Source organism: Pithys albifrons, chromosome 2 (assembly GCF_047495875.1).
Source record: "Pithys albifrons albifrons isolate INPA30051 chromosome 2, PitAlb_v1, whole genome shotgun sequence".
Lineage (NCBI taxonomy): Eukaryota > Metazoa > Chordata > Aves > Passeriformes > Thamnophilidae > Pithys > Pithys albifrons.
In genome coordinates, this window is record NC_092459.1 from 52703629 (window position 1) to 52718439 (window position 14811).

Here is a 14811-nt window from a genome sequence, read left to right on the forward strand (position 1 = left end):
TGCCTGCTTAGTGTATGCTCAGATAGCAGTGAACCACTGAGAAGTGAAGTGACTCATTCAAAATACAAAAACTATTTACTAGTTCAGTTTTGAGGAAGGTGCTGTCACAGTGGCAAGTAGAAGAGGAAACTGGTAATGAAACATGCAGTTCTCAGTAGTTCAGTTAGTTAAGGCCATTTGTGGTAACAAATGTTAATTTGAGTTCATGCAATTAAAGTCTCATTCGATATTTCAGTACTTTCTAATTAATATATTTGGAAACAGCTGATGTCAGTGTGTATGTGTAAACTCTATATAAATATATAGATATAAATATGTATCCTGGTGGCTGCTATATTATTTATGCAGATCTTATAATAGAAAGATAGAGCCTGCAATTAATTTGTGCTAGATTTTTGCCAAAAAACAAACCAAACCAAAACCAAGCCTATGAAACTTGTGTTTTAAGCTGTTGCCTTTTTTTTTTTAAGAAAGAAGCTTAAACTTTCGGCTTCCCCACCTGTTGAGTTTGTGTTTTTTATCACCTGTGGTCTATCTCAAATGTCAAAATGGGGTAACTGATAGAGGTTTTAAGGTTGTAGAACACTTGCTTGTGGCTACAGGCTCCATCTTGGGCTGAGGCATAACAAATACTGAGCAATACAATGTGATGCTTGCTGTAGTCTGTCTTGCAAAGCAGTAGGTCACTGTGATATGAGTTTTTGAAAAACATACATTAGAAGCTAGGAAGATAGGAAAAGGGGAAAAGAAGGCTATGAAGATACTGGGCAGGATTGGTTAGATGACTGTCTTGTGCATATTGGTTTTTAAAGTATCATGGAAATGTTGATCAGTGCTCTGTGTTAGTTCGGTTAGTAGCATTATATGTGTTATTCTTTAGGTTCTTCAGAGTGGGAAATTTCCTTTCTTGTTAAACTGGTTTTATCATGAGAATTCATCTGGGAAGCAGAAATACAGGATAGTGTATTTTATTTGATTTAGCATCTGGGCCAGTGGTTCAAAAAATTTGAGAAAGGCCACCAGTTGTATTCTGTATTGCTTTTTTTTATATAATTTATCATGGCCTTAGATAAGTTTTCGTGTAAGAAATAATCATGTTTTTAATCCACATGTTTCAGTTTTAATGTATTGTTTCCCTTTAAACAAGTTTCATTTGCTGTTCTTTCCTTACTTTATGCTGCCTACCTGTGTCGTCTTTAATTTAATCAGCAGAAGGCATGTGATACATGTGATGCAGTTTTCTTCTGTGTGAGATATCCTAGCATGTGCCTTGCAAAAATGTAATCTCGTAGCTGTAGAAAGCAGTTAGTCATACTTCAGGATACCAGAATGTAATATGTTTTAATATCACAATGCATTTGTGTCTGCTTGATATGAAGGAAATTTATGTATTCTAATACTTCAATGCACATATGATATTTTTTTCTTTACAAAGATTGACCAGTAGATGGTAACAGTCTAAAATGTTGTATTGTAATGAGATGAAAGTCTTGATTTCTTAATGCTGTTTCACTTCTGTGCACTTCAGCCTTATGCCTAGCAAAAGATCACAGGCGGGGATTTGCTGTCTTAAGGGTAGTGAGAAAATTCTCTTGACGCTTAATTCCTGTTCTTGCACGTGATCCACAGGTGTAGATTGGCATGAAAAGGTAAGGTGAAGGGGTGCACTGAGCACCACATCGTATAGACCACTATTAAAGATAAAATACGTGGTTAAACAGGTGCATCAATACAAACCAAGCTGTAACTGTTAAGACACTGCTGCAGTGAAAAAACAAAGTTTCCCTCTATGGGTGAAGTTAAAGACAACCACTGAAAAATGGGTTAGCTGGGGTCATAGAAATGCTCAAGTTGAGCAATTGCATCAATTAGGTTTTTAATGAGAAACACTAAAGGCAAAAAACTAAATGCTCTCTGTTTATAGAATTTGGGTAATAGCATTAAAGGCAGCAAACAACTTCATTTCTTGGTCATGCTTCAGAGATCAGATCAGCTTTGTATTAGCATGTGGGTAGTGATAATGATTGCACATATAAATAATTTTGGCTGCCCCCCCAGCAAAATATGTAAGGGAGATCAGAGGCCCTACTTTGGACTCTTAACTATAGTCAAGGAAGCACACAACCAGTTGGCATGTCTGAACAGAGGGCATAGCAACTGGTGGGAGCAAAACTTCAGAAATACATTTTGAGGACTTCACATGTGACTACATTCTAGGATGCACTTTCCTGAGCAGCACCCCGCCACTGTGCATGGCCAGCACAGACATGTCCATGGTTTGGTAGTAAATCAAGTCTGGACACAGATTCAACCTTTGTTTGGCTGGCTGAATTCCTCAATCCCATCCATCAGCTGGTACAAAGCCAGGGTAATGCCAGACATAGAATGCAACTGGAGATGGTGGACAGGGCTCAGCAGTCACCTGAGAGATGTGCTTTCTCGTCTTTCAGACTGAGGCATTTTTTTCTTCCAAACACAGAAGTGAATGTGTTGCAGAAACCTGGATGTGTCTGTGTCTAATGTGTCTTCTAGTTTTTGCTTTCTGTAGTCATGATCCAGGTAGGAGGCCTGTCATCAGATAAGAATGTGTCTCTATTTATTACTTCTGCAAACACAGCAGCTGCCATAGCTTTTCCCAGAAAAAATTGGCAAGCTCTGGAAGAAGGCATGATGATGACGGTACCTGATTGACACAATGATTAGAAACTGAGGGATTGGAAAGAATAGATCCTTTCTCAATTTGAGTATGGCTTGTACCTTTTGCCATTAGGTATGGTCTGTAGCAAGCAGCCTGTTTGTCACTGCCTCAGCTTGCCTTTATGCAATCAAGAGCAAAAAACAGTGCCTGACTTCCAGCTGGTAGTTGTGGCTCTTGGATGAGAACCTTGCTCATAGCCCCTGTTCCCAGGACCATTTCCAGTACAAGCTTCCTAACACGTTCTCAGTTCTGTAGAGCTCCTTCAGAATACCCAAGTACTCCTTGGTAATAGCCTTGGCAGTGAAGTTTATTGCTAGAAGACGGCAGATCCACTTCACTGAAAACTGTTTGCTAATTTTTAGGTGGTCTCACAAATGTGTTGGAAGCAACTGAATAAGCTTCCTGGATTTTGCCTTTTGTCAACCAATTTGGGAAGCAGTTCCTATGGTTAAACTAAGCTACTTGTGTTTGGTTTGATAGACGCCTTTCCTGGCTTTAGCAATTACTTCTGTATTTTGTCTCTCAAAAAAAAAAAAAAGAATAAATTCCACAACTTTTCCCATTTTTAAAACACACCTTTCAAAATATGTTAGTCCTTCACTGGGCAACTATTCTCTTAATTGAAGAACAGACTTGCTAGTTGGATCTGCACCCAGATTGAAACCATGTGTCATTTTCTCATTTGTACAGATCCAGTGTCCGTCTTGCCAATTTGTCTGGTGTTTCAAGTGCCACTCTCCCTGGCATGAAGGCGTTAACTGCAAAGAATACAAGAAGGGAGACAAACTGTTACGTCACTGGGCGAATGAAATCGAACATGGGCAGAGGAATGCCCAGAAGTGTCCAAAATGCAAGGTGAGCTGCTCTCTGCTGGCTTGCAGGTAGTGGCTTCAAACCATTCAAATACACATTTAAAATAAATATTTGTTGCTTCTGCTCAGCATTGGAAATGAAATTCACACTTGCTGTGCAGTTTCTTATCAATGACCCTTTCAGAAAAACAGGTCAGATATTTTATTTGCTGGTTCCTCTACTGACTCTGCAGAATATCTTCACATAAAAGAAATGTTACGGAGATCATAAGAGGAGATTTTGATGTATGCTTAGAATCACAGAACTGTAGAATGGTTTGGGTTAATGACTGTGTTACAGAGTAGATTTCCTAAATAAAGCTTTAAAGAAATGGAAAGCTTTAGAAAAATATAATGCTCTTTGCCAGGTTTTCCAGAGAGTTTGGGTGAATTCAATTTCGCAAGGCAGGAAGTACTCTTGTCAACAAGTTAACTTAAGGGAGACTTTTAAGAATTGGCAAAACCATGAGTTTCTTAGGATTGAATGTCAGTTCTTCACAAGTCACACCTCGAGGTGTGGCTTCACAGGCTGCGCTTTGAGTAATGTGTTTGGTTCTGGGCCCCTCACTTCAAGAGAGATATTGAGGTGCTGGAACAAGTCCAGAGAAAGGTGATAAAGCTGGTAAGGGGTCTAGAGGGTAAATCTTATGAGGAACGGCTGAGGGAGCTGGGGTTGTTTAGCCTGGAGAAGAGGCAGCACAGGGAGAAAAGACTGGGAGACTTTATCACTCTCTACAACTATCTGAAAGGAGGTTTTAGCCAGGTGGGGCTTGGTCACTTCTCCTAAGCAACTGGCAACAGAACAAGAGGACATAGTCTCAAGTTGCACCATGGAATGTTAGGGCTGGAACAGGAGGCATTTCTTCCTGAAAGAGTTGTTGAACACTGGAACGGGCTACCCAGGGAGGTAGTGGAGTCACCATCCCTGGAGGTGTTCAGGAAATGACTGGACGTGGTACTTTATGCCATGGTCTGGTTGACAAGGTGATGATCAAAAGTTGGACTCGATGATCTTGGAAGTCTTTTCCAACCTAGATAATTCTGTGAAGTCTTTCTAGTAGTTTAATTTTCAACACTGAAGTGCAGTCTTACACCCTAAAATTGTCATTAATCTCTTCCAAGATAGGAAATACTTTCCACTACTCAGATGAGGTTCATCAGCCCTGCACACCCTTGACCTGGTTGCTGTTATTGAAGGCAGCTGTTACATTTTTTCACTATTTATTTTCATAGCACTTACCTCCAGCTGCCGATGAAGTACTGAGTCAAAACCTGAAGAGCACCATGGTGGTGGGAGACTGTCTTTTTTTTTTTTTGAAAGGGAATACCTAATCTGAAATATTCTGTTCCTCTGAATCTACATAGACAGGACAAAGTAAGGAAACTGTAATGTTTGGAAAGAAATAAGTACTGAAATGGAAGATTTACTTGTAAATATACAAAATATATGTCACACTTTGAGCCTTTTACTGTCCAAATAATTCATCACCTTAGTAAGTATCTCATTTTGGTCTTTGGGAAAGAAATGCCTATGATGCTGTAGCTTGAAATGAAAAGATTTCAAAACTCTAAGCAAAATTGGAAAGCTCTGAAATAAGCAGCCAGTTGTTTACCATTCCTCCTGTACACATGTGAGATTTTAACAGAGTTCTTACAGCTTGCTGTTTGGTAAGACTTGATATGTTTGAGCCAGTTCTAAAAATGTTCATTTTCTGGGAAGTCATAAAGTAAAATACTTTGTTCCTTTGAGTTGGGAAGAAGTATGTGTTTTGATCTTAGTTCTTTGACTTGTGTCCAGATTCAGATTTTATGACAATGCAAATGATGTAACTATTGAAATAAGTAGTCCAAGAAAAGAAGAAAATGGGCCAAGCAAAAAAGTATGAATGTGGAAAAACAAGGGGAAGAAGGCTGTTTGTGGAAAGAGAAAGGAACTAAAACTTCTAACCCTAACATGTTCAGCCTGAGTAAGTTTTAAATTCAAAATGCCACATTTAAATGGAGAACTCTTTTCACCATCTTCAAAAGAAAAGGCTGAACAATTGAAACTTTTGTGGCTTGTCACTAATTTTGAATCATGAAGTTGCAGGAATTTGGCTGCTAAATTAAAAAATACTCGAGGTTTCTTTTTGTAATCAAAGGAAAATAAAACCTCCTACGCGATGGGAGGCAGTACAGAAAGTTATGAAACTAGCACAGAAAAAATGGACCTCTATCAAATCCTTTCTGGTAATGCGGTATTATAAGTGAATATTGAAGAGGGAATTCAACCTTGTTATAACTGTTGCTACCCTTACTCCTCATACTCTTTTCTTCAGCAAATGAAAAAATTGTTCCTGCCAACTGATGCCTAAAATTCCTGGAAAAGACTCTCAAAACAGCATTAATGGAGAAAGATAGAAATGTACCTTTATTTAGAAGCTTCCAGCTGCTGCACACCATGAAGCATGCACACATGTGATCAAGGGTGTTACAGTTTTTATAACCTCCAACCATTACCATATTTGATATCTGTACCCAACCCAGGGGTACCAATTTCCCTTGGTGCCCACTCATGGAGGTCCTCAGGACTGCCCCTTGGAGAGGCTCTGGGCCCTCTCTGTTTTTTTGTCTTGAAGCTATCCTGCAGGTGTTTCTGCAAAACATGACTTTGGGAATGCTTAAGAATATGTGAGAAAATGTTTTAGTCACTTCTACCACCACCTCATATGTGAGCAACCCGTGAAAACCTACATAATTCTAAAAACTCTAAAAAAATGCACACTAAAACCTTTAGGCATCACTACATCTCCAAAATGTTTTTATTGACACGTTTATTTTTAAATCAAATCTATAACTAGCAAAAAATCAGAAAAACCACTTAGCCAGTGGTTATTGGTTCTGTTGTTCTTTTTTTATCAGTTATTGAGTAACTCAAAAAATACATATTCAGCAGCATTCTTCATCACATCTTCAGTAGGTGTCTGAGCATCTGCCGATAAGCATTGCAACAGTTAACAATTCGGAGTCAACGAGATTAAACCTAATCCTTTTCTGCCTTTCTCTCTCCAGCCATCCCCATAAAACCTCCATATAAAATAACATTGAATCAAATGACTATCATATTTCCAAATAAAATAGTGTCAGAGAAAATGGAGTTGGTAACATGCTATTTAATTTATCCTTGTTTAAGTTTCACATAGTCAATGTTTCAGGTGACAACATTTTATTTTTAACCTCTTTCATGTTTTGGTTAAAAATTTGCAGCAGCCAAAATTAATAAATTGAGGAAAAGTCAAGATTAAATTGTATCTAAAGATATTAGACTTCAGTCTCTATGCTAAGACTGAAATGAAAGGAAATTAAAGGTAGAAACTTCATTAGAATTAGAATTTCTTTACTGAGGTAGTTTGTAAAATTGCTGGTAACTTCTGAAGTGTGATACTGATTACAGTGTAAACTGTGACCATATTTTACAGGAGATAATTATTTATACACACAGACACACACACAAACCCTTTCTTTAAGGAGCTGTACCAGAGAGAAGTTGAATGCACAATTATTATCTTGTTTGGGCATGCAGGTGAGAAAATGAAAGCACATTTTGGGGGATGTGTATTTATAGGCAGATCCTCAGGCAAGTATTCACAAGTTTTTTCAGTGGTTTTGGTAAGTCCTTTGAAAGAGCATAATCCTTTGTAATGTGACTATAGCGGGGACTGTTAAATAATATTCAACTTGATTGCCTTTTCCTGTAGTTGGATACAACTTTAGTGAATCTAATAGGAATAGTTTATATTTACCTGGTCTCTCTAAGATATTACACACAGTCCAAATATGTACTTGTAGGTTAATGTTGTGGCTGTATGTCAGTATGGAAATAGGCTACTTTTTTGTAACTGCATCTTAAGTCACCATAGACCATTTTTCTCAACAAGACTTGTCAAAAACTTGCTGGCTAATGCATGCAGACTTGCTACATGTTATTGGATGACATTTGACAAAATGTATAGCCTCATTTGTCTTTCTCCACTACTATTTTAGGGCGTCATTTTTTACAATTTCTGGCTACATGCTTACAGCAAAGTGTGTTTGTTTCCACAAGTGTTTTTACAGTACAGCAAACCAAGGAAGTACTTCATGGTGGTGTTATCTTACCACAGTTTTCAAAAACAGCACTGTCTAAGGAAACACCACACAGCAGCTCTGGCTTAGAAAGCTTTGAACAGCAGCAGAAGTAAACAAGGATGTCAATGAAAATTAAAGGAGTGTGTACTTCTCACCTGTGGATTATCTGTTGTGATTATTACCAGATAACTTGGGGCATAGATTTTGAAGGTACTCTGTGAATTAATTCTCATCCTCTGCAAAGGGATAGAGCTGTGCAGGTTTTCTTCAGGAATGGAGGAGAAATGGCCATTCTTATCCTCTTGCCAAGTGATTTCCCTAGAAGATTTCTTTGAGAGGACATGTAATGTGCAGAGGAAAGTGAAGGTCTGAAATAGCCACTGTGCTACTTAAGTTGTTTCCTTAAGACTCTGAGCTAGGTGTGTTTGCCCTCGGTGTGTGACTTTTACCCCTCTTGTTCCTTGAGCCATTCTTGGATTTGTGAATGACTAACACCTTCCCCTGTAAGGGTGTACCGTGTGAGGGTACATCTTTGGTTTTGAACACTTTTTGGGTGTAGCATGAAGCCTGTAGAATTAACTGAATGCTTTGAGGCAGAAGTTCAGCTTGCAGTGGTCGTGCTCTCACCTTGCCTTCTCTGCCCTCACCGTCCTGCTGGGGAGCAGTTAGGTACAAGGCACTGGACCCAGCACAGCTGCAGCTAACTATAGCAAGCTGCATTCCTGGCCCTGTGCATTCCCCTGGCTGCCTGTTGCTTACTGTACTATTGCCAGTAGAGCAGAAGCAGTCATGTGATATCTGATCCATCGGCTATCGCTTTCTCAACTTATAGATTTGTAATCCATCTCTGTCAGTGGATTTTCTGGAGGGCAGGGAATCCTGTGAATGAGAACTGAAGTTGATCTGATGAGATGCCTTGTCTTAGTCTTGAAAGCAGCCTGACCAGATCATACAAAGTTCATCTGGCATTGTCAGTCTGCCTGCATGTGATAGGGAGTCCAAGCCCTGCATGTAAGGTTTAGAAGGCTTTTTACTTAATTTTTTTAATCAAGTCTCTTCTCACTGAAAAAAGGAAAGTTTTTGAACAAAAAAAAGTATGAGCAAGTACAACCAGTTGTTCCAGATTTGCAGCTTTTGAAGACAGTTACATATGTGCAGATAAGTATTCACTAAAATTATTTTATGGTTTACCTTTTGAGGAAGCAGTATAAAATACGTGTAGTTGCAGAATGTGTCTGTAAGAAAATAAATCCTGTATCAGCTTGTTTTATGTTTTAAGAGGACAGTACATTTGGAAGACTTTGCGTAGAAAGAAGTAGGTTGACAAATGATTCAGGAGTGGTGCGTGGCTAACTGGGAAAGCATGGGTAGACAATTGGCAAGCAGTTTCTAAGAGGTGAGTATTTATGAAACATATTAATGGTAGAACACATAAAGCTATTTCCAGCATCATCTTGACATTCTTACTACCAAAAAAAATTAATTTCTTTTTGAAAGGTGACATTGTTTTGGTTTGCATCTAGGGGTTTTATAGGTTCCAGATATGTACAGACTTTCAATTAGGATGGATGGTAACTTAATTGGGTTGATAAATTAGAGAAGAGAAAGGAAATGTCAACAGTCTTGATTCAAAAAGAAAATAAATCAACCTGTTAATTCTCATTAGTGTCATAAGACCAAGTTTGCTCATTTACACTTTTAAGATGAAATCAGCAGATGAGGAAAGTTACCTCTAAAATTGGAAAAGTCTGTACAGTTGTCTGAATTTCAGTCCACTGAAAAACTAATTGAAATTAAATTTCCAAGTTAATTTGTTAAAATACATTGAGTCACTATTAAAATTCCTTCATTTTACATCAAGTTAATCTTAGGAATTACTTTAAACTATGGCTCCATGAGCAAGGTTAACATGTTTTCACATATAACCTCAAGAGTAAAAGTAAAATCAAAATCAAACTGACAATGTAATGTCCCTTTCAGAAGAAATAGTACATAACTTTAGAAGTTACGCTTAAGTTGGTACAATGCTGGGTAGACTGCTGTTTTCACTTTGCTTGCAGTCAGTACTTAAATGTGAAAGTCTTGAAATCAAGTGGCTTATAAAGCTTGTCAGCAATGGTGTTTATTCAGGTGCTTCGGGGAAACAGGGCAGGCTTACTCAGGGTAGAGAGGGTTGCTTGGTCAGAAGGGATGCTATTGCATCCCTTCTCGGGGACAAATGTAAGTCCACTGGAATACTTGCCCACTAGAAGGTATTTTTATAGCCCACTTCTCTCTTTTATAAATGTCTTTCAGCTCTTATGTATGAAAACAGCATTTGAAAGTGTAGAAATGCAAATTCTGAGATCAGTACTGTTGACAAAGGGATGTTGGCAAATGTATCTGGAGCTGTGCTTAACTAATCTGCCCTGGGATCTTTTACCATGAGTATTGCCAGTACAGAACATCACTTTGTTACATGTATAAGGTGCCAGTTTCAGTAAATGTTTGAGTGAGTCATTTGAGATCCCAGGTGACCCCTGATCAGCACCAAGTTAAAAAGCACATATGAGCCTCTCAAGAATGTTGGATGCCCCAGGAGTGACAAGCCTCGCTTGAGGTACCTGAGCTTTCAGTGTCTCTGTTGCTTGGAGAGTCACTGAGTGGTGATGCCCTGTCTCTGCCTGTACCTTCCTGCAAAATAAACATATGAAGTTATTGGTAGGAATTTCAGGAGGCATTCATTTATCCATTGCAATTGGATGTAACAGGAAAAAATATTCCCAGAGAGGATAGTGAAGCATGGGACAGGTTGCTCAAAGAGGCTGGGACATATCCATGCTTGGAAATCTGATCTGACTTTGAAGTAAAGCTTGTAGCTAGGGGTTAAAATAGATGACCTCCAAGAGTCACTTTCAGCTTCAATTATTAGGTAATTTTATCTGCCTTTCCACCTGGTCTTGGGACGGGGGTGGCATGTGGGGCATTAGCAGTTTTGTGAGCTAGGAAGTCTATGTTTACCACCCCATTCGCTGTGATTTTAGTTGACAAGATTTAAAAGTAGCATGTAATCATAGTCACTTTAGTGAAATATTCAAGACCAGGATTACCCTCTCTCCCCAAAGACTCTTGGAACTATTAACAAAAACCAGAGCTTTTTCAGATCTGTTCTGTAGTTAAATTTTACCAGTTGCGTAAGAGTACATGGAGGTACAGGAATGGAACTACTCATGCAGACAATCAGCAGAAAGATGGATATAGAACCTGGGCAGCCCTGCTTCACACTGCATTGTGGGCATTATGAAAGCTTGGTGTAACTTTTTAATATGGTTTGTGGAATCAAGTTTTGGAGAAAAACCCAAAAAACCCAAAAGCAACCAACCAGACAACCCCATTCATACTTTGCAAATGATTCACTGTAACAGCAGAGTCTTTCTGGTGTATATTACAAAGTACCAAATCAATTTGTGATGGGAAAGGGATTGGGGCACCAGTGGTATAAGAGGAAAACCCATCTGTGGAGGGGTCAAACAGAGTTCGTAACTATATTTACTGTGCTGCCTTTATTTTTAATAAAGTTTGGTGCAAATTTGTAGTCTTCAGAAATCAGTAGGGGTAGTGATCACTCAGATTCTCATCTGAAATGAAGAGTGTTTAGGCAAAGAAGGGGAACTATATAAAAAATGGAAATCTGGAAAGAACTGTAACTCCTATTTAGTGCTCAGAAACATACCTTAGAAAACCATTGTTGTCTTAAGCCAGCTGCAGTATTAACGCAAACGCGGACTTAAGCAGGGCGTTGCTTGCAGTGCCTCTTATCTGGCACATAGACTGCACTGGACAGTGTCTGTTTTCCTGTGCTTAGGGAGAGAAGAAAATTATCCTTTTTTTTTCCCTTCCTTTCATACAGATCCACATCCAGAGAACTGAAGGGTGTGACCACATGACCTGTTCACAGTGTAACACTAATTTCTGTTACCGTTGTGGAGAGAGATACCGCCAGCTCCGCTTCTTTGGAGATCACACGTCAAACCTCAGCATTTTTGGATGCAAATACCGCTACCTCCCCGAGAGACCACATTTAAGGAGATTAGTGCGAGGCTCTGTCTGTGGTGAGTGGATAAGCATTCCTTGTGGAGAGCTGCACAATTAAGTGATTGGGGGGATAAGGCAATAAAATCTAAATTAAAATCTGGTTTGAAGTATTGGATGGACAACTTATTTTTCAGTTATATAAAGGGAGGGTCATCAAATATATTTAAATATATGGCATTTACACTCCCTTTTCAGATAGACTTTGATGAGTAAGTATTTTGTTCTTTTCTGATAGCTTCTTTTTCCTAACCTTTTTCAGTAATACATAAGAAAACTGGGAAAATGCATGTCAATATGCATGTTGCTGGGTGTTTTCATTGTTCTGAAAGCATATAGGAGAAATAGATAAGAGCAGGAATGTTTGTTTTAAATGAACTTCTCTGTTAAAGGTCTGTTTGAATAAAGGGCTGTTTGGTTTTGAACCTGAACTGCATTATTTTTTGACCTGTTAGCTCTAGTTCAGATAAAATCCAGCTTAAAACAAATACTTCTTTCATAAAAGTATGGTGCCAAAAATGTGTTTTATTAAATGAAAAGGCACGCATTATGTGCCTTTAAACCAGATGTGTATCTGTCTCAATCTATAGAAGCACAAGAGAAATGGATAACAAAGTAGGCTATTATCTTACGTGTTACCTTACATATATATTAGGTTCAGTCATTCGACTCAGTTTACAGCACATAAAGCTGTCTATAATATTATAGGAAACAGTTGTATTAACTGTCAAACTGGGGAGCTAATAAGGAAAACAGAACTTTTGATACTTTGATTTAAGGCATAGAAATTGGAGATTACTTGGCATTCACCTAGGATGAGGAACCACTTTGAGCTTACCAGTTGATGGTGGTGATTGTTAAAGTAAATGTAGGAGACTGAACATGTGGAAAAAGAAGTCAGCAGACCTGAGGTGAAAACATTTCTCCTGAGACAAATATATTGCAGTAAGAAAACTGGGTGATTTTCAGAGTAACACAAGAGTTGTTACACAACCATAGGCCTGGTAATAAAAATGCCAATCTTGCGGCTCAGCAAAGCTGTGGGAGATTGACAAACCTGGATTGCTTGTTTAACTGTGACAATAAGTCATTCAAGCCCATTAGTTTGACCTCAGGAACTTGAAAGGCTTTATAATAAACTTGATGAGAGAGGTGAATTACAGATACATAAATAACAAGAAAGTGGATGAAAATTGAAAAGAATTGGAGATGTCTACTCTGAGACATTTTGTAGACATTAATTCCAATTGATGAGAAGATCTAGTTTAGATTAAAGACAATGTTGGCACTAAACCACATGGATAGAATCCGTTAAAGAAAAAATTCAGGCTTAAAACTTAAGGACTGTTTCAAAGCACTTAGATTTCAGAAGAGCTTTTATTAATAACCACAATGGCAAACAATGTAACCTGTTTTTAAATGGATGTTGGTACATTTGGAGTAATTATTATCTGCTATAGCAGTGGACTGTGCTCAGAGACATAACCAGGTCAGTGCTGCTTACATGTAGAATCATGGGTAGCATTATTAGAATTATATAATAGTTTGGTTTGAAGGGGACTTTAAAGGCCATCTAGTCCAGCCTCCTGCAATGAGCAGAGACACCCACAACTAGATCAGGTTGCTCAGAGCCCTGTCTAACCTGACCTTGAATGTTTACAGGAATGGGTCATCCACTACTTCTTTAGACAACCTGAGTGAGTGGTTCACCACCCTCATTGTGAAAAAACTTACATGCAATCTAAGTCACCTTCCTGCAGTCTAAAGCCATTACCCTTGTCCTGTTGTTACATGCACTTGTAAAAAGTCCTGCTCCAGCTTGCTTAGAGATCCAAGATTAAACCTTCTATGTGCAACAGAGGTGCAAATATAAATCGAGTTTTATCATAACATAGATATCAAAAAAATAACATTATTATTCAGTTAATATTTGCAATAGTTTACATGTAAGGTATCTAAATATGCAGTTGACATGTTTTAATGTCACATACGAAGTCCCAAATACAGGTGCATGTACTGCACTACTATTTAAATTAATTTATATTTTCCCTGTTTATTGTTTTAGGAAACAAAAATACACAGTCTTTTCCTTTTAAAATAAAAGCAGCTTTTACTAGTAAGAACCAAAATTAGTTTCTTTGCAAGCAGCAACTTGGAGGCAGTAAAGAAATGTGGAAGAGTATATATGAGTTAAAGTTCAGTGGTGAAGATGTGTGTGTTCATACTTTAAAGACTACACGTAGAGAAGGTATAAGATAATTTTGTTTTCATTTCCTGTTTGCAAGTATACTTGTGATTTGCATTAATTAGTAAACCAAGAAAGGTTAGGAATGCTCAGAGCCTCAAATGACATTCCTCATAGGGTTTTCTGTTCAAAATTTTTCTCCAGGACTGCCTGTGTCCTATAGTGCAGTTTCTCACAGGAATAGATATCATTTGAATAGAGTCAGAGCTAGCTGAATCTGCCAGCACATATAGTAATTACTTCCATTTTTACAATAGCTTCTTAACACCCAAGTTGGCAGTAATTCAAAAAATTCTGCATTGATACTCATGACCTTAAATTCCTGTCATCTCTAGAACTCTAATATTGATCCTGATACATTTTATGAATAAATACCAAAACACTCCAGAGCATTACCCAAACACACACATGAAAAAAAAATTAAAACGTCAAAAATTTGCATCAGATTTGAATTTGGGAATTGAGCTCACAGCTCTTCCTCCACTAGATTAGATTTTGTCTATGATTTGCATATGTGAGCTAGTCCAGATTTTTGTAATTTTTTCCACAAAAGCACATATGTGAGTTTTTACATGTTTCTTTGAAGACAACTTTATATTGCTTTGAGATTGTACATACTGACATTTCTCTTTGAAGAAGGTACAATCTGGAACTGTGATAATAGTGTAAGTTCAATTTGTGGATTCTGCCATTTTCAATGCTGGAAATTTGCCAGGATCTTGTCTTTGTAGAACTTAAGTAGCATTGATCTGTGCCTGCTAATTGGGCTTGTGTAAAGGTCTGCCTAGTGAGTCTGTCCCCAGCAGTGGTCAATTAGAAATAAGATCTCACTCTCTGTT

At 38.1% G+C, this 14811-nt stretch overlaps 1 protein-coding gene across 4 annotated transcripts in view; it reads left to right on the forward strand.

Moving 5' to 3' along the window:
* Positions 1-14811, forward strand: part of RNF217 (ring finger protein 217) — a 66199-nt gene that overhangs the window by 35086 nt on the left and 16302 nt on the right. For 3 of the 4 annotated variants that reach the window (XM_071548998.1, XM_071548999.1, XM_071549001.1), the window contains 2 exons: positions 3389-3553; positions 11546-11747. In XM_071548998.1, the coding sequence (XP_071405099.1) occupies positions 3389-3553; positions 11546-11747 (367 nt within the window). The remainder of the gene's footprint in view (positions 1-3388; positions 3554-11545; positions 11748-14811) is intronic. The other variant, XM_071549000.1, reaches the window with a different exon arrangement.